The 20,848-nt window shown below is 43.8% G+C and overlaps 1 protein-coding gene across 19 annotated transcripts in view; it reads right to left on the bottom strand.

Annotated features, from left to right (window-relative positions):
- Window positions 1-20,848, bottom strand: part of RARB (retinoic acid receptor beta) — a 769,461-nt gene that overhangs the window by 82,370 nt on the left and 666,243 nt on the right. For 18 of the 19 annotated variants that reach the window (XM_023260626.2, XM_045037698.1, XM_011286272.4 and 15 more), the window contains one exon: window positions 18,162-18,303. In XM_023260626.2, coding sequence (XP_023116394.1) covers window positions 18,162-18,303 — 142 coding nt within the window. Of the gene's footprint in view, window positions 1-18,161; window positions 18,304-20,848 lie in introns of those variants that run through there. The other variant, XM_045037700.1, reaches the window with a different exon arrangement.

Raw genomic sequence — 20,848 nt, 5'->3', positions numbered from 1 at the left:
GTTTCTACAAATGAGATCAAACATGCATCAAAACATGCATAGTTTTGTTTTATATTTTCTAATTTAACAAGAGATTGAGCTTTTGCTAAATTAAAAAGCAATGCAATATCATCAGTCATTAGGAAAATTCAAACTAGAACCACAATGAGATATTGTTTCATATCCAGTATGGTATCAGAATTGAAAAGACTGAAATACCAAGGTTTGGCAAGGACACAGGACACCAGGAATTCACATACACTGCCGATGGAGTACAAATGGTGGGTAGAACCACTTTGGAAAAATGGCCATTTTTTATAAAATTAAGCACACGTGCCCCAATGACCCAGTAACTTGACTCCTCTGTACGTACTTATGAGAGGTAAGGGTCTGTGTCCCCCACAAAGCATATACAAGGATCTTCAGGACAGTTTCAATTACAATAGGTCCAAAATGGAAACAACCCAAACTTCTACTGTTTGAGATGGACTGAGAACTCACATCTATCGAAAGGAATACTACTACACAAAATAAGGAGCAAACAACTGAAATTACCACCAGTATCAAAAATGCCTACAAACAAATATTGAAGGAAAGACATGGGACACAAGAGAGTGCAAACTGTATGATTCAATGCCTATAAAGTTCAACAGGTAAAACTAATCTCTGGTGAAAGACATCAGAACAGTTTACCTTAAAGCGTAACCACCACCAAAATCAAGATACGGGATGTTCCAAACCCAGAAAATTCCCTTAGTCTCTTTCTGCAGTCAAATGCTCTAACCCTGAGCTATCCCCCAACCCAGTCTTTAGTCTCTTTCTAGTATCTTGACTTGAAAGGTGGTTAGAAGGATGTATATACCTTTATCGAAACTTATTAAACAGTTTATTTAAAGTCCATACCATTAAGATGTGTAGATTATACCTTAATAAAGAGAAAAATGTTCTAAAATGTTATTGATTTTTGCCTTAAAAGGGAAGATCGAACAGAAAACTGAGAAGATACCCAGAATGGCAATATCTGATGGAGAGAGCTTTTATAAATTTTTTACATTTATTTTTGAGAGAGTGAGCGAGTGTGCACGCACATGTGGGGGGGGGGGGTGGGGAGAGGGAGAGGGAGAGAGAGAATCCGAAGCAGGCTCCAGGCTCTGAGCTGTCAGCACAGAGCCCAACGCGGGGCTCAAACCCACGAACCATGAGATCATGACCTGAGCCAAAGTCAGACGCTCAACCAACTGAGCCACCCAGGCACCCCAAGGAGAGAGCTTTTAAATGATAAAATTTGAAATGGAACAAAGAGGAGAGCCAACCCTTGTTTTGAGGTGGCAATCTTTACTGACTCTTCAATTTCACGTCCATAATTATCTCTTTTGGAGTCTATGGTCATAAAGATTGTCTTGCTTTTCTAAACTCTTCTTATTCCAATTTGCAAAACAGATGAGATTTCACTACATGGAAGGATGTCCTAAGGAAGAGCAACGAAAAATGTCAAGGACATCCTAAATGACATCTCCCAGTACTCTCTTTATAAGGACTCACAGGAGACATTCATCTCCAACATCAGTGTCTGGAAAATATGTGATTCTTCTGAATAATGAGGACATTCTCATCTCGTAGACACCGAGAATCCTGCCACGGACTTCATCCCTGTTTTGCTCCACCAAGAACACCAGAACCATATGCGACCCTCGTCTAACCTCGTCTGACTCCAAAGGTCATTCTCCTCTTTTCCCTTAAGTCAATTAGCCTAACCATTTTGTTTTTAGTGCTATGGTTGTTGTTTTTTTAATTAAGATATAATTCACATGCCATAGAGCTCACACTTTTAAAAGTGTGAAATTCTTGGGGCGCCTAGGTGGCGCAGTCGGTTAAGCATCCGACTTCAGCCAGGTCACGATCTCGCGGTCCGGGAGTTCGAGTCCCGCGTCGGGCTCTGGGCTGATGGCTCGGAGCCTGGAGCCTGTTTCCGATTCTGTGTCTCCCTCTCTCTCTGCCCCTACCCCGTTCATGCTCTGTCTCTCTCTCTCTGTCCCAAAAATAAATAAAAACGTTGAAAAAAAATTAAAAAGTGTGAAATTCAGTGGTTTTTAATATATTCATGAAGTTGTAAGACTATCTCCCTCAAAAGAAACTCATTAGCAGTCACCTCCCATTCCCCACGATCTCCAGCCTCTGGCAACTATTAATATAGTTCTCATGTCTGTAAATTTGCCTATTCTGAACATTGGATATAGGTGAATTCATACAGTATGTAGCCTCATGTGCCTGGCTTCTCTCACTCAGCATGACGTCTTCCAGGGTCATCTATATTGTACCATGTATCAGTACCTCATTCCGTCTTATGGTTGAGTATTCCACTGCATGGGTTATACTACCCTCCATTGGTCTCTTCATTAATGAATGGACATTTTGATTGTTTCTCCTTTTTGGCTGTTATGAATAACGCTGCTATGAACATTCCTGTCAAATTTTTGTGTGGACACATGTTTTCCTTTCTCCTGGGTACACATATGAGTAGAACTGATGGGCTATATATAGTAAGCTCTATGCTTAATTTCTTGAGGAAGTGCCAAACTCTTTTCCCAAGTAGTGTCACCATTTTGCCATCATTTTATACTCCCACCAGCAGCATGGAAGGGTTCAAATTTCTGTTTATCTGTGCCAACATCTGTTATCGTCCTTCTGACGTGGGTGTGAAGTGATAGGCCATCGTGGTTGTGATTTGTATTTTCCCCACGACTAAAGATGCTGAGCGTCATTTCACGTGCTTACTGACCATCTCTGTATCTTTTTTGGTAAAATGTCTTTTCAAATCCATTGTCCGCTTTTTAATTGGGTCGTCTTATTGTAGAGTTGTGATCTTTTTTTTTTTTTTCCAGTTTATTTATTTAGAGAGAGCAAACGTGAGTGAGGAGGGGCAGAGAGAGGGAGAGAGAGAGAGAGGATCCCAAGGAAGCTCAGTGCTGTCAGTGCAGAGCCCAATGGGGAGCTGGATCTCAGCAAGTGTGAGATCATGACCTGAGCAGAAACCGAGTCGGATGCTTAGGACGCTTCACCGACTGAGCCACCCAGGTGCCTCAGTCGTAATCTTTTTTAACACTCCCCTGCATTCTTCGGAGATGGCACTGAGAGAGAAATCTCCATAAAAAGGGGTGGAGTTTGTTTATACTTATCTACTTACAGAAAAGCCACTTCCATTAGTTTTGATAGGTTTAAAGTCATATTCTTTATCCTAACTTAGCTCTAACACACCACCCCACCAAACCTATGTCTTTACGTCTACACTTCAGAAGCGGAATTAATTGTTCAACTGCCAATGGGTATTAGGAAAGGATGTGCCGTTTTTACAGCTTTCTTTTCTGCTGTCGGTGTATATTAAACACTTTTTAAAAAGTAATAAAAGGACAAGGAAATTAAGATAGGCTTTCTGTAAATCTAAACCTGTTTCTTTGCACCTGAACGATCTCACAGAGAAATTACTCTGATGGTTGTTAGACAAAAAAAAAAAGCATGTTGCCTATGCTATCGGTCAAACCTTCGTGTCAACTTTGCTAAAGCAGTCTCAATTTGATCACCTACTCAAGTTCCCATTTGCCTTTAAAATGAATCCACATGAAAAGACACCTTATTTTGATTTTTTCAAATTACGGGCAAAAAGGACAGTCAGCTAAGTATTGAACTAGTCGCTACCCAGGCTCATAAATCAACTTTGCTCATCCTACATACCTGACTGGGATTTACTGACACTTCTGACAATTTAACATTTAAAAATAACAATACTCATCTTTTTTAAAAGCCCTTTATTAGTTGATGGCTGAAATAGCTTTCCCAAACACAACAAGCTGTAAAAGGATCCCTGGGCTATTACTGTGCATGCAGTTCAGGGCACCAAAGGGAAAAAGCTCTTTAGGGGAGTCGATGGGATTACAGGTATTACATAACCATCCTTGGAGAACTCAGACTAAATCAGGGATAATATCCCATCTCTGGTGCTCCTTACACATTCAAAGCTGCAAGTGAAAAAGGTCCCAAATGAAATGAAAAGGCGGAGGCAGAAAGGTCAACACACTTTCAGAAGATATTTTAATGTGTTGAAAGGGAGGAGGATTCTTTTAATGAGGGGATGTTATGCTTCTCATCGGGGATAACAGAATTTCTTTACGCACAGGATGGCGTGGCCCTCTCCAACCTTCCTTCTGCGTTTCCATCTTTTTTTTCCTTTTGACTGAGGTAAAACGTTACACGTGTAGCGAAGTATATACCAGTTAAGGATTAGAGTGCCCAGCCCTCCACAAGCCTCCCTGGTATGCCTTTCAAGACCCAAGAGTAACCACTGCACTCACCTCTATCACGGACATTAGTTTTGCTCATTTTTAACCTTTTTAAAAAGAATTTTTTTTAACGTTTGTGTATTTTCAGAGTGGGGGGGGGGAGGTGCAGAAATACGGGCACCGAGGATCTGAAGCTGGCTCTGAGCTGACAGCACAGAACCCCATGTGGGGCTTGAACTCACGAACCCGTGAGATCATTACCTGAGCCGAGGCTTAACCGACTGAACCACCAAGGCGCCCCCTTTTTAATATTTATACGAACGAAATTGTAAAGAATGTTCTCTTTTATTCTGAGTCTTTTTAAGTCAACATTACATTTATGAGATTCATCTACGCTGTCCACATTTACCAGTAGTTAGTTCCTTTTTTTATTAACAGCTAGGCGTATCCATTATTTGAATATGTCGCAATTTATTTCCACATTCTACTGCTGATGGATATGTGGCTTGTTTCCAGCTTTGGGCTATTATGGGTAAGCTGCTGTGAACATTCTTGTATAGATCTTTCGGTGGGTCTGTGCACTCATTTCTTTTGAAGATGTTCCCAGGACTAGCATCACTGAGTCACCCAGATATGTTTCGCTTTAGGAGACACTGCCAAACTCTGGCTGGATTTATACTTTCACCAGCCACATCTGAGAGTTCCACTTGCTTCACATCTCGCCAACACTTGGTGTTGTCAGTCCTTTTCACGTCAGACCTTCTGGCGGAGTAAAGCACCATATTTCGATTTCCTGGATGTACCTCTACCATTCGGGAACACAGAGCCGTGAAAAAGGCACTATTTGCAAAAACAAAATGGGTCTGCATTCTGTTAGACCTGGATCCCGTCATCATCCTGGGGAATGTGGGGAAAGCCATCTCCAAGAGTTTGCTCAGCCCCAGGAGGCAGGAGGAAGTCCTGATGTCTCTCTTCCAGAAACAACTCACTGGGCCACATCCACTGCGGGGGGGGGGGGGGGGGGGGGGGCGGCGGGGAGTACATTCTGGGCCTGCATATTTTCAGATTTCTGAGAGCTCAAAGTCCAAGGGCGCCTCAGCCAAGTTTCCATTTGGTTTAAAACTGCTCAAGCGCTTTGTTCTGTCACTTGCAGGACACAGACTGGGATTCCTTCACTCATTACATTTTGCACTGGATTCTCTTCCTGTCCCCATTAAATCCCCTGAGTCGACAGAGTTTACTAGAAGCAACTTTTATCTTTCCCTTTGGAAGAGCTGTATCGTATGACTGGCTCCTAAGTGGGTCCATTTTGAAAGGCCAGTGGAAATCCTTAGTGCTATTTTAAAACAGATTTAAACAACGTTGCTGAACCAAAACACTGTTTCATAAGCCTGACCAAGTAATGTCATAAAACACCCCAACCCCCAAAACAAGCAAAGAAAAATGGAGGACTTGTATTCTCCAGCATCAAAACAGAACATTTCTGTCTTAAAAGTATTTTGCAAATCAAACAGAAATTTTTAAAGGCCACGTAGGTATTTTTATGTTGGTGAAATGAAGTCCTGGAACAGTCAAGTGTGAATCCGGGACACAGACATTCTTTCTCATGACGAAATAGGGTGTTGACTCTCCTTGGTCCCAGTACTAAAAAGATGCCTGTCTCCATTAATCTAGTTCATCGGATAATTGCTCAACTCTTTGTTTTCCGGCTTTAAAGGGAGACGGATGAGAGAAATAACCGAACGGTGAGAGTTAATATTTTTCGATGGCAGAGGGAGAAGAAACCGGTTTAAGTGCTCAATCCCATTCGAGGAAGAGCAAATTCAGACTGTACTCTATGCACGGATTTATTGAGCAATTTAGGTAGCCACCCTCCAGAGAATTGCTGTCACTGGGAGAAGGTACTTAAAGGGCCATGTTCATCGCCCCGGAACACAGGGACTGCGGGGAAATTTCGGGTTGCTATTTTCAACGGAGACATTTGTTTCCAAACAAAGGGCTCTCTGCCAGCTATTTTAGAAGCACTTGCATATTTATTCAGTCAACTCTGTGCTGGGGATTGTCTTTGGGCACTGAGGTTTTATCAATGTCTATTTAAAGCAGAATGAAACACAGCTCAAGATGGAAACATAGAATATTTCCAGCCTAGAATGTGAGATGCTTCCTTTTCTTACAGCGCTGGTATCTGGTTTCTCCCTCGCTCCCTCTCTGCAATTGCCACCTGTCTCACAATCTTTGGCATGTCCTCGTTTAATTCCTGCTGTTTTGTTTTTAGTGGCACATAAAATAATAGTGCGCTTTAACAAATTATAGATTTGTTGAAATATGGTGTGTGTGTACAGCTTTGAGAGACAGCAGATCTTCCCTCTTAGGACGTAGTGACAAGCTCCATCTGGCTACGTCCACCACGGAACTAGACAAGGGTGAGGCTTCCTTTTATGCAAGGGATAATATGCTAGAATTTGTATGGTGCAAGTTAAGGAAGGACACAAAAGGGAAAATGTAAAAATGGGCTCATTATGTCAGTGGGGCTGAATTCAAATCTGTAATTCTTAGAAAGATCAGATGAAAGTTCCTGACTCATAATCTCTACTCTTCAATTTCTCTTTACCTCCAGTTCATTCCAGAAGTATCTACTAAGTATAAGGCACTGGGCTCTTGGTTGCAGACTCAGATAGGAAAGACACTCTGTGCCTGCCCTCAAGATGCTTATAGCCAGTGCAGAGAACACTTGTGTATGTTCTCTCTCTCAATCTCTCTCCCTCTCTCTCTCTCTCTCTCTCTCTCTCTCTCTCTCTCTCTCACACACACACACACACACACACACACACACACACACACACCCCTACCTACTTCCTGGACTCAAAAACGAGTCTGACTTTTGAAGTCACCCAACAGAGGGGTCACTAACATGTCACACTGTAGAGAGGTAAGACTGACCCACACCTGCTTCCTGTTGTTAGAGAAACATGCACGCGTATTTGGGAGTACGGTGGCTTGAAAGATGAGCAAGAGCGAAAGCTGGGGACGGCCATCACAGGCAGAGAGGGCAGCAGGCACACCCTGAGGCTCCATCACACAACAGGCATGCCGAGTAGTCAGTGGTGACTACTGTGGGGCGGGGGGAGTTTGGAGAAGCATAACAGGAGGTCAGTGTCCTGGGCAGGCTGGGGCAGGCTGAGCCAGCTGTGCAGGGCCCTGCCCACAGATACACTTGGAATGGATTCTGTAAGTGATGAAAGGCCACGGATCCCAGGGTCACCTCTGGCTGAAGTGACACTTTGGTTTGTGGGTGTCAGGCCTGAGCCCCAAGGACAAACATCAACTTGAGGAGTACCTTTTGTCTTGAGTAAACGGACCACTGGGCCAGAAGGAACATTAGCTGTTCTGCATAGTCACTAAGATGGTACTGATGATCCAATCTTTGGAGGCCAGAATGGGTCGTTATCATAGCAGGACGAAGAGGGACAAGAGCTAACACTTGGCTAAGAAATGCCTTTAGTTCCTACTATATATTCATTCATTTACTCCTTACAATACCCACGTGAGGTAGGTACTATGATCATCTCGGTGCTACAGACAAGGAACCGGAGGCACAGAGATGCTAAATAACCTGCCCAAGATCACAGAGCTACCTGAGTAGTGGGCTGGGATCAGAATCCAGGCTGTCCATCAAGTCTGTGTTTTAAGCCACAACAATACCTTGCTGCTCTTCAGAAGGGGGAGTAAACAGTGCAGTGTGAGGTCTCCCCTGTTCCTCGTATTCCCCCTCCAAAGTTCACCTGACCCTTGAAATCCCTCCAGGACAGATCCACCCGCTCATTGGGCCTTTGTTGTATCAGGACAGGACTAAACCCTGAGGATCCGAGAAAAGCAAGACCCAGCGGCCCATCCTTGAGTTGTGCACAGCTCAGGATGGGGGAAGGGCAGAGGGGACCTCAGCAAGACAAAGGCAGGTCAATGGTCTACTCACCAACAACCGTAGCAATACAGGGGGCTCTGGAAGGGGCTGAGGCTCCCCCAGGATCTGTTCTATTCCTGTCAAGATGCAAGAACACCTGACCAACTAACAGATAAAACCAGAGTTTCTCTAACTTCTGCCCTTCCTGTCCTACCTTTATGATATCTCACATTAGAGGCCACTATACGCTTTCTAAATTGATTTTTTTTTTGCCTAAATAAAATTCAGAGAATTTTACATTACGACTATAAAGACGACAGCAGTATCGTTTGACATAAATCGGAACACAGCCATGCTCGTTCATGAGGCTTTCGTGCGGCAATGGGAGGGTCAAAGAGTTGCAACAATCACTGAATCGTCTGCAGAGCTTAAGATATGTAGTGTCTGGTCGTTCAGAAAGTTTGCATTCCTCTGAAATAAACAGCACTTCGTCCTAACTAGGTTAGGATGGCTGGTTGCCTGTCTTGTCTCCATTAAAAAGGGGGAGTAGCAAACGTTCAAGAGGTACTAATTAAGGATGGACCGGCATCAAACTGAGATTTTCCCATTAGTGATAAATAGATGGGGTGACTACTGAAAAGGGAATGACTTTATCACTGTACGATTTGGTATTACCGCGTACTAAGTTTAGTACTCCCCGAAATTAGGTTTCGGACGCTGCCTGCGGCATTGACTCTAGGGAAAATACTGTATTAAACCAGTACCTGCGTTAAATTAAATCATACGTAAATGCCCGAAAATGTGATTTGGGAGCACAAGGGGGTGAAGGTACTGAAACGGTGTAGCGTTAAACGCGCACAAGAACTGCGTTGTTAGAGAAGCAAAGCGTGGTTGAAAAGATACTAGGCGCTGGGCTTAGGACCCACGGGTTGAAGCCGCCAGTGAGACTGCAGGCAGGTTTCTTCGTGTCTCTGAACGTCAGGACACTGAGGACCCGAGCGTTAGTCCCTTCCTGCCTGCCACAGGAGATGACTCAAAGTCCTGGGAGACTTTGCCGTTGGTAAAGGGCTTCGTGACCATCAACTGTCATATTATCACCCATGTTCTCTGCAGTCCTCCTGCCATATGGCTAACAGCTAAAGCAGTGCTGAGGAACAGGCCAGCGGGTAAGATTTGGTTGCGTGAAGCGAGATGGACTCAGGAAGGGTGGGCCACAGGGTCCCAAATAAACGTCGGGGAGAGATGGCAGGTGCCACAGGGGCAAACAAAGGAGGAAGCAGGGAGTGAAAGAGACTTTGCTTCCCTGGTGATCTGGGGCGAACTGGACACTGCCCGGGAGACCCCGATGGCCTCACCTTGAGCTGATGGACGCAAGGAGGGGCCCAGGCGCCCTTTCTAACACCCCAGTTCGGTTTTCCCCATGGAGTTGGGTTCCACGATACCAGGATCCCATCCCGTTCTCTGATTACACACGTCCCAGCATCTCCGGGCAAATGAGCCATCTGCCTCCCAGTTTACAGTAGCTGAGGAAGGCGGGTATTTATTTTAGAAACTATGCTTACAAGCTTGATTTTTAATGCTGTGACATAATATTTGGGGCTGTATATCTACACTGTGGCGTCATAAACAATTCAAAACGAGTAGAGCCTCTGCCCTTCACTTTTCTCCTGAAGGAGGAGCAGGGCTGTGTAGTTATTACAGTAAAAAGCAGTAAAAAGTTATTACAGTGGCAGCAGCAACCAGGGCCCAGAGCAGAGCCTGGGTGCCGCCAGCAGAAGAACCCCGAGAGAACAGCTATCATTATTCAGGGTCTGCCGTGGGCCAACCAGGGTGCTAAATGCACCACCCTCATAAGGTCCAATGCACGAAACAATCCAGCAAGGTTGCCCCACGTTGTCGTCAGCCACAGTCAGTCAGTTGCACGTAGGACAAAATTATACCTCTTGCCAAAGATGAGGCAGCTCGAGGGTGGGGTCAGATTTGAACCCAGCTCAGGCTACCTTCAAAGCCCTCTGTTCCTTTGCTCTGCTCTGTCCTATGGTGTCATGGAAAGTTCTCCTTTTTCTAAGGTGAGAATGTGCTGAGCGCCCCTTTACCAGGAGACAGGCTGCAGGGAGAAATGTGTTAGTAAAGCTGAAAGAATTTTAATACTTCCTTTGCAGTCGGAGTGTTAATGGGCTTGAAGTCCCAGAGTGGCACTGACATCACTGGGCTGCCAGTGCCCAAACGGAATTTGTTTTTGTTTTTTTTTTAAACTCCCAAACAGATGCAGGAAAACCTTAACATTTGGCAAGTGGAAAGGGACAGCACATTTTTACTTTCCAGCCTCCGTGACATTTTTAGATACAAAAATATAAAGTTTCCAGCCTTTCATTTACTTTTGGGGAGCTCTTTGGGGATTTGTGTGTGGCGGGGTGAAAGGAAAGGTGGGGGTTAATGCCACCTCTCTGTTGAGAAGAACAAAAAGATCATGCCAAACCTTGGGAACGCAGTAACAGGCTAGGACGTAACATGGGAACAAATGAAGAAATAAACTAAAATTAGAAAGACGCTAAGTGCCCTGATGATGATTTTTATGTAATTTCCCAAGTACACAAGGCAACCTACAATACGAATTTCCTCGTTATAAAGCCAGTAAAATCCAGCCGTAGAACCAATGAGCACATCGATATAATTTGTGCATCAACAAAAGTGATTTTAACTGAGGTTAAGTGCCTTTAATCCAAAAGGTTTGTTTTAACGTAAGTTTAACAGTAAAGGGGAAATGAAACACAGAACAACAAAAACCTCTCGTGGAAGTATCAAAGTGTCCGTGCAAAGCATATTCATTCTATCCAATCGACCCATGGGGACATTCATGTCCAAAGTATAAATCAGAATTTAGAGACTTCATAAAAAGCTGTTTTTAAGCTCAATATGCCCCAAATGAGAAGGTGTCAATGAGCACTTAGGGACTCCTAAATTCAGAGATTATTCAATCGCTTTATTCTACAAATATACTTAGGCAACTGTCAGAGGAAAAAAATGCTGTGAAATTAACACTAAACCACATTCTCAAACAAAATCAAAGGCATGTTTTGCCCACCACTCAAAAGCACGGCCCACATAAACATAAGTTCAAAGGCAATTTGAAGAGGTTCCTTTATAAATTAATGGCCAGTGATTTTCAGAAAGAAAAGAAACAGAATGGGGGTGACAGCCACAGTAACCTCCATGGTTTTTCTGTTACATACATGGGGCAAAGGCATCCCATCTCTAAGGCCAGAGACCCAGGGAAACCCGGGCAAACGTCAGAGGCATCCAAAGCCCACAACTTCCCCTTTATCATGGCACATGAGCCTTGCTTCTGATCTGCTTTTTATCTTTCATTTTCCTATTGGCCTCCTGACCCCAATGTCTAGCTAATCCTTGGATCCCCCTTTTTGTCAGTGAGCAACCTGACAGCCAAGGACTGGCCAGGTGAGCCCCAAATCCCACCACTTACCCATGTTAGCCTCTGCACCCTTTTGGACTTTTGCCATGCACAGTTACACAAGATGCCCACCATTTTCCATAGCAAATCCACGAGAAGATCTAATGTCCTCCAGGGAGAGAACTGACAAGAGGAAGCTCATTGTAGAAACACTGTTGTCTAAACAGGATTAAAAGCATCGGTTCTCACATCATGCCCAGGCTGTCAGTCAACACTAAAGGCTCTCTTACTCAGGTAGAAAACACAAGCCGAAAGAAGCTGAATAACTTGTTCTGGGCCCGCAGCAGAGAAATGAGTGCCTTAGAGTTCAATAGAGGCATGCCCAGAACTGTTTTGTGCCTGGCAACTTTTCAGGAAGTGAAGCTAGGGAGATGTCAGATTTGGTTGTCTTTTAAAATAGCCACATTTAAGGGACACCTGGGTGGCTCAGTCAGTCGAACGTCTGATTTCAGCTCAGGTCACGATCTCACGGTTCATGGGTTCTGGCCCTGAGTCGGGCTCTGTGCTGACAGCACAGAGAATGGGGCCTGCTTTGGATTCTGTGTCTCCATTCTCTTTTTGTCCCTTCCCTGCTTGTGCTCTCTCAAAAATAAATAAATAAACTTAAAAAAATTAAAAAAATTAAAATAGCCACATTTCGGGACACCTGGATGGCTCAGTTGGTGGAGCATGTGACTCATGATCTCAGAGTCATGAGTTCAAGCCCCACATTTGGCACAGAGCTTACTTACAATCTAAATAAATAAATACATAGATAGATACATAAGCAAACCACGTTTAATCACTTCATTAATCTAACTTCATTGACCAAACGATCATGCTAACTTCCAGGGCTACTAAGTGAGGAAGACATGATGCTTGCCTTGCCTTTTAGGAGGTTATAATCAAGCTAGGGAGCCCATGCTGTGCGAAGAATCACACTATAATAGGTTGGCAGTTCACGGAGGCATGTTCAAAGCTCTACAGAAATATGGGGCAGAATGAATTGTGTAGAATGTGGGGTAGGGCTCAGGGAGTCTTCTCAGAAGAAAAGACATTTCTGCTGGCTCCTAAAACTCCAGTCCAGGGCACAGCCTCTACAGAAACATGGAGCCGTGAGGCTCGCGGGTCCGCATGGCCCAGGATGGCGGCCGCATGGCCACGGGTGTCTATTGGTAGGAGAGGAACAACTGTCCCTGGGAGATGAGCTGAGCGTGAGCTCATGGAGCAGCCAGAGTGGCATATGGGACCACCGGGTGAGCCACCTAAAGCGGAAGTAGGCAAAGTATGGCCTTTGGGCCAAACCCAGTTGTCTACTGTTCCTGTAAATAAAGTTTTATTGGAACACAACCAATCTTTGTTTATGTACTTTCTGGGGCTCCTACAGAGATCACATGGCCCACAAAGCCAAAAATATTTTCTATTTGACCCTTGCCAGAGAGTTTGCTGACCCCTGGCTTAAAGATTTCAGCTATGCATTTGGATGCCTGTAGCTGGCCAAATGCATATGGCCAGGCTTTCTCTACTCCTACAGTCTCTCAGTGGCATCGTCTTAAATCTTCCCCTTCCCCATCATGGACAATTAGTGGTTTATCTGTATCATAAGCTTGTTGGGACATCTCTTTCACGATCCCACATTTTACGTCTTCATTTATTCTTTTTTATTTCTTATTTTAGGGCCACATACTTTCCTTTGTGGACATCATTTCAAGCCTCCCACCCCACCAGCAGAAGCTCATCACTCAACTTTGAGACATTTTGCTTCCTTTGCCTCCTCCCCAAGTTCTTCATAAATTTCTGTACCACTTCCAGAATGCTGCTGAAAATCGATTTTTTTTCACTTGCTGCTACCGCTTTCGAATCTCATGCTTTGACAAATAGCTATTTCTCTGCAGAAGGGCTCCCTTAGCTTTACAAAGCCCTCGGCAAATATAAGGTATACCCACCAGCACTTACAGAACAGAAGAGCGAAGAAATAATCCTGCTTTCCTGATCCCCCACACCCAAGGATTTCTTTTACTAGTAAATCCCCTTAGACATTTAAAACCAAATTTGGGCTATAAAAATTAAATTTGCACACGACTTTCTAGGGGGTACATCTCTAATATACAACAAGGAGTGTGATTATTGTTTAATTAACCACTTGGAATCGAGTCGAGTCAAAAAGAGAAGTCAGAGGTGCTTTTTATGGCTTGTAGTATATATTACTATCGGGATCCAAATCCCAGCACTGGCCCTTACTAAATGCGTTACTCTAAATTAATTAACCTCTCTGCACCTAAGTTTCCACATCTGCCTAAAAAAAGGGGGAAGAATGGGATTGTAACTCATCTTTCTCATACGGCTACTGTTCGGCTTGAATGGGACAAAGTATTAAAAATGGTTAAGAAGTCCCCGGCGAACAGAAAACACCTTGCCTATGTTAGCTATTACTATAATAGGATTTTCAGGTTTCTTTCTTTCCTTCAACAGCACAAAGAATAAGAACATACCGGGAACAGCACCGTGGGACGGGATAGGCCTTGGTGGGGACATTGTAAATTTTTGCCTCAGGTCTTTCTGATTAGCTACATAGGGATTCTCTCCTCCCACGCTCCTGCCCCATGTGGTTTGGGTGGGGTAGACCTCGAGGCCCGGCTCCTGAGATTGGCACATGACTGAGACCTAGCCAATTACGGCGGTCTACCCCTCCCTCACCCCCAAGGTGAGACAGTTATACAAGGGGACGTGATCCGAGTTAGGCCAGTGAGAACCAGTTCCTGGGCACTCATGAAATGATGGGGACCCGCACCTCTCTGTCAGGTTGGTGGCCATCTTGAGTAGCCGTATGTAAAATCTTCCAGAAAACCAAACCAACAGGGTAAAAAAACAAAAACAAACAAACAAAACCATCTATGGGAGACAACGAGGAGCCACGCCCCCAAAACGACCTCGAGCCCTTGCATGCAGTCATGTTACTCCGGACTGTCCAATTGCCTGTGCCGAGTTTTTAAGCTTATGCCAAGTTTGAGCTGAGTTTTCTGTCGCTTGCACCCGAAGAGTTCTGACACATACTAATGAATCGTCATGACCTATGGCAAGAATTGAATGCAAATCTTATGCAGCTTGGTACCACAGAGAAAGCACAGCCAGAAGAGGAAAGGCTTGAACTGCAGTCTTCGTTCTGTCTTGAGCCAGTTGGGGATTGCTGGGAAAACCGTTTCACCTTTCTGGGTCCCAGTGTGCTTGTATGTCAAATGAGAGAGGTGAGTGAAAATCAATCTCTAAGATCCCTTTTCAGTTCTAACATTCTAGGAGTCTCTATTATTCTTGGGTTCATTTCGGTTGCGAATATCTTGGTGTCACCGGTTACCGATTCTCATACTTTCCTGCTTCTTTCTGTTTCAGCTTAAAAAATATTCTATTAGACCCCAAGTCTCTCTATTCCAAGCGTTTATTCCTTCTCCTTCAATTTCCTTCGAAGGAAAATATATTTATTTTTGTATACTTGGGCATAATGATCCCATTTTCTTCTCATTTATATATTTTTAAATCTAATTAAGGTGATAAGTTCCTTGAGGGTTGAAACTAGAGTTTTCCTGTGGGTGTAAACATTATTTTTTTTTTAATTGGCAACCGAGCTGCCAGTTTTTACAGAGCAGCAGGATATGGGTTTTAAGTAATGTAAGCAGGAAATGGGTCTCCAGCCCACACAAAATAAATGCAAAAGTACTGATTTACCCTGAGTCCACATCTGGCTTACTCATTTATAATTTCAGCCTAGACTAAAATTCTCCCACAGAACTGCAGCGTGACTGACATCCATGTCTACAGAATGTGAGACCAAAAATGGAGTGTCAGGGGATCATTCTGTGAGTCTCACTTACACATATAAAAAAATCTGGCTATTTCAGGGCAACGTTGTGCTCTTCAGCAGTAGGGTCTGGGGCCCGAGCTAAGTTAGTATTAGCTCTATTATCTCCATATTCATTGATTTTAAGTAATTCGATAGCTCTAAAGTTTGGAGGGAGCAAAGAGAACTGGCTGAAATGTGGTCAACTGACCCATCCTCCACAGATTGAAGTTTCCAGGGGAAAAAGACCTTCCCAGGAGGTATGGGAGGACGCTACCCTATCTGATGACCCAGTCCATTCTCGCTCATCAGGACCCTAAAATATGACTAAGACGCCAACCTCAACTGCCTTAACGGCACCTCTTGGCAAATATAACAAAACTTGCTGGAGGCAGTTGGTTTAGCGATCCAGTCCAGCTCTTCAGGGCCCAGTTTCTGTCTGTCTTTCCACTCTTCTATCTACAGTGCCTTCTTTGTCCTTGAGTTGGAGGATAGCTACGAGGGGCACTTGTGGCTACCTGCTTCCTTGTCCACATACGTCGGAAAGGAGGGCACTTCTGTCCTAATATTTTAAGCGTGAGTCTTTTGTCCTGTTTGGGTAATTGTATTTTGGTGAAATTTCAAGTTTGCTCCAAAGTTGCAAGAATAGTCCAAAGACCTCCTGTACGCCCTTCATCTAGATTCACAATTCTTCATAAGTAATAATACAGAACAGTATATTACAGCGCTAGAATCTATAATCCGTATTCAAATTTCACTCACTGTCCCAATAATGTCCTTTAGAACTATTTCCCTCTGGCCAAGAATCCGATCTGGATTATGCATTGCATGTAGCTGGCATGTCTCTTTTAATCTGGAACAGTTTTTCAGTCTGTCTTTGCCTTTCATAATGTTGGCATTTTTGAAGGCACTAGTTTGTTTGTTTTTTTTTTTAATTGTGTTGCTTTCTTGTTACTGAGTTTTCAGAGGTTTGTATATTTTGTTTTATTTTTTTAATATTTTAAAAAATATTTATTTTTGAGACAGAGACAAGAGCGTGAGTGGGGGAGGGGCAGAGAGTGGGGGAGACACAGAATCCGAAGCAGGCTCCAGGCTCCGAGCTGTCAGCACAGAGCCCGACGTGGGGCTCGAACATGCGAACCTCGAGATCATGACCCGAGCTGAAGTCAGCCGCTTAACTGACTGAGCTACCCAGACACCCCAAGAGGTTTGTATATTTTAGATACAAGTCCTCAATCAGATGTGCAATTTGTAAGTAATTTCTTCTAGTACGTGACTTGTCTTTCCATTAATTCCATAGTATCTGTTGGAGAGCTGACATCTTTTTTATTTTGATAAAGTCTAATTTATCTTTTTATTTTTTGTGGAGGCTGAGCATGAGTTTTGAATTCATTCCCGCTGGACTGGCCTACATCACAGATTCCCACCATGAACCAGTGACATGGAATATGACGGGTGGCTGGGACACAGAATAGGATGCTTGGCTTGAGTCAACGGAATTGTTCCCCGTCCTGCTGTTTTTCCTCAAGTACGGAAACCCAAGAAACGGAAAAGCATGCTAAACCCTAGGCACATTTAAGAGAGGTGAAGGGACAGAATGGCTACTGGGCAGCCAAACAACATTCCCTAGAAGCAGTTCCAGGCAAAAAGCCAGTCGGCCACCTGAGCAGCGCTGCTTGGCCCTGGGGGCTTTCCGTCCTCAGTCTCCCCACCACCCAATGGCCACATTTCCCAGTTCCAAAGTCCGAGAGCCCTGGACCTAGAACATAAGCCTTCGAACCAGGCTGCAAGATCACGGCTGAGGTTCCTGGCTTTTTGTCCCAGTGCTTCACTCACACTTCGCCTTCACCAAATCCCCGAGTAACAAGATGAATAAAGTAACAGCCATCACATTCAGTGCTTCCCCTTCTACACAACCCTGCACCGTCCTTAGGCCTTCCTGAGCCAAGCCATTTGCCTGTTGTCGCTTCCTTGTTCCCTTCACGTGAAAGCACCAAAGAGAGAAACGTAAGGATGAAAATGTTGGCAGTGTATATATACGCTGTCTGTATTAAGTGACGTACATTTCAAGCCCCCATTATCAGATGTTTTTGGATCACTCATTTTTAATTCATTAAAATGTTCTCTTTCGCATTAAAAAAAAAAAAAAAAAACCCCCGCAGAATTCTTCGGCGGAGGGGGGTGGCTGGGACCAAAAAAAAAAAAGCTAAATCGAATTTGGAAACATGCCAAGCACCAAGTTTCTAAATATTTCTTCCACAACAAAAGGTTTACATTCCCTTCCCTCTGAGAAAGGGCTAACTATTACTACTGTTAATATTCATGCCTCTTGTCTCCTTTTGTTCTCAGGGACACGGGCACAACTCTGTTCCCACGGTCAGGACGGGGGAATGGCGTCTCTAAGTGGCGATGCGACGTGCTAGTCACTGGTGGCTCTACGACAACACACAGTGAGTTGGGACCGCTCTGAAACACACACCTGCCATCCGCAGCACACAGCTCCAGCCCTGTCCCCAGCTGCCACTCAGGCTTGATCTGAAAATCCCCACGGTTATTCTGTTTTCAGCTCACCTCTGTTTACACCTAGCCTTGGCAATCTATCCTTGGTGTCTTATGGGACTTCCGCATGCCATGACCTCCACAACTTGATTCTGGAAGCTGAGCAAGTCCTATATGTAGGTAAGCCAAAGAAGCAAAAAGAAAAGTTTTTGAGACTCCACTTACATTCTTTGGACATTCCCACTTCAAAGCACTTCTGGAGTCGGCAGTACTGGCATCGATTCCTGGTGACTTTATTAATAACACAGTTCTTATCTCGGTGACAAGTGTAAATCATGTTCTTCTGAATACTTCTGCGGAAAAACCCCTGCAAGCGAGGGAGAAGATGAGTAAGAAAAAGAACTGGTAAGTTTCGGGAGAGATCAAAGCCAGCCTTATCAATGCATTGATTGCTTGGTCTGAGTAACGAAGGGAGGGCAGCAGAAAAGTTAACTTATTTAAGCCTTCAAATCCTTGTGACATATTAATAGCTCTCTCTTTGTTTCAAATCAGAAAGCCCCTTTTCGGCGCCTGGGTGGCACAGTCGGTTAAGCGTCCGACTTCAGCCAGGTCACGATCTCGCGGTCCATGGGTTCGAGCCCCGCGTCGGGCTCTGGGCGGATGGCTCAGAGCCTGGAGCCTGTTTCCGATTCTGTGTCTCCCTCTCTCTCTGCCCCTCCCCCGTTCATGCTCTGTCTCTCTCTGTCCCAAAAATAAATAAATAAAAAAACGTTGAAAAAAAAAAAAAAGCCCCTTTTTAATCAAAACTAGACATGACGGTTAGTGTCTTGCTAAAGGGAAATTAGTACCAACTTGAGTCACTTGAAAAACAAAACCCAAGACCTGGGTTCCCTCCAAACAGGCTTAATTCATAAGCGGCCCCCTTGCTGGTCAGAATGATTTCAGGTGAGCCTACCATCAAGAAACACAATATACGAGGCATCATATTTGCAAAAGAAATAAGATTCATGGAAGAATTTGGTCTTTTCAAAAAAAAAAAAAGTCTCTTCCAATTTTTTCCCCACATATTTAGCTCATTACAATATTTCAAATATGATGTAATTTACAGTGTTTAGACAAATATGATCCAAGACTGGAAGCAAGGCGTAAAAATGACCGCCCATTTAATGGCACAGGAGAGCTGTGCTGTCCAACACAGTAGCCACTAATCACAGGGAGCTATTTACATCAAAACTAATAAAAATGAAATAAAATTTAAAATTCGATTCCTCAGTTGCAGGAGCCACATTTCAAATGCTCAATAGCTACGTATAGCTAGTGGACAGCACTTACATGGAAGATTTCCATCCTGGCAGAAAGTTCTCTCGGGCAGCACTGTCCTGCAACATGGACTTGTTGACAAGCTTACCTAAGAGTCATCTAACACTCTTGGGAAATGTAACTTTGTTTGACTTACTATTTACTATCGATTGGTCACAGACTCTGTAACGACTGTAGAAGACAGATAAATTACAAATATATTTGTTAAGGATAGGTGTAAAGATTTCTGTCTGGCTGAAATAGAACCAAAGAGTACTGTTTTATCGCCTTGGAGGACATTAACCAGTACTGTACCTAACTTTGAAGTCTTACTCCAGCATTCTCTTTTCTTTTCACTCTATCAATCAATCAACCTGCCTACCTAGACATTTTGCTCCAATCCCCCTTTGAACCAGTTTTGTTATCCTACCATTTCTCTCGTGACTGGGTTCGATAAATCTTCAAATGCGTGCTTACTGAATATTTGACAGAGTTATTACTTTTCAACTTTCTGAAAATTCTATTTTGGCAAAAGAAGCAATTTATCCTGATTTCTGTGAAATACCGATGAAATAAAGCAGACGGTAGGCTCATGAGCCCATGGTGACTGCCTTTTCCTCTTTGTCCTCACCATTTTTACCGCACGGTTTTGTAGACGATGGATAGTCGAGGGATGCTTGTTACGCAGACGAATGAACGGGGAGTGAAGGGCACATACCTGCTGTCTTTTCTCTCTCCTGATCGCCCAACAAAAAACCTCTATGTTGCTAAGAGTATTGAGAGCAGGGAGGTTTGCCTTCACAACTGTGATGTGACTTTTACCCACATCAGAAACAATTCTCTTGGATCTAAGAGACACGTCACCAAATGTGCTGAACGGCACAGAAGACTCACTGAGTTCAACTTTCCCTGTAACACATTCACACTCCAGGAACCATAACTAAAAACATTTAAAGCTGAAGCACATTAACAACGAAAGCTCGTGTAACACATGTTGTTTAGGATATTTACGTGGGTACCCTAGGATTTTAATGTCTAAATAAACATATTTTTACTGGCATGGTTCATCTGTAAACGCCTGGAAATCTTGCTTAAGGTTGCAACTCCAGTCACATCCCAGACACACACATCTTCCAAGAAAACGCAGTTTATTTTTGTACCTCTGGAGCTACAAATATGCCCCAAATCTAAAATAACAGGTTACAAATACTCTGAACCTTTAATAGCATCTGTGCAGAGCGGTCACCTCAAACATATCTTTTTATGCAAAAAATATACCTACAGGACACTTTTGGCTGCCAGATGTACAAACTCAATTTACAGAAACTTCCTTGCTCTCCTGCCAAGAAACACTGACCCGATGGAAGATCTGGTCTTTCCTGCATGTGTGAAGCAAGCGGCCAAAGGTGACCTCCTCCATTTATTAAAAACTAAGTATTTAGTTCAGCAGATGCTTAGTGAGTGACCAAGAGGGGGACCAAAACAATCTCGTGATGCTCAAATGAAAGAAGAAGAGAGAACTGAAGCACTTTATGTTGTCGCTACTTGCCCAGCCATTGTGGTTCAGTAACAGTGATGGCAGAAACTAAACAGGACTCGGTTTTCCAAATCAG

Source organism: Felis catus, chromosome C2 (genome assembly GCF_018350175.1).
Source record: "Felis catus isolate Fca126 chromosome C2, F.catus_Fca126_mat1.0, whole genome shotgun sequence".
Lineage (NCBI taxonomy): Eukaryota > Metazoa > Chordata > Mammalia > Carnivora > Felidae > Felis > Felis catus.
This window is presented reverse-complemented; position numbering and strand designations above follow the sequence as displayed.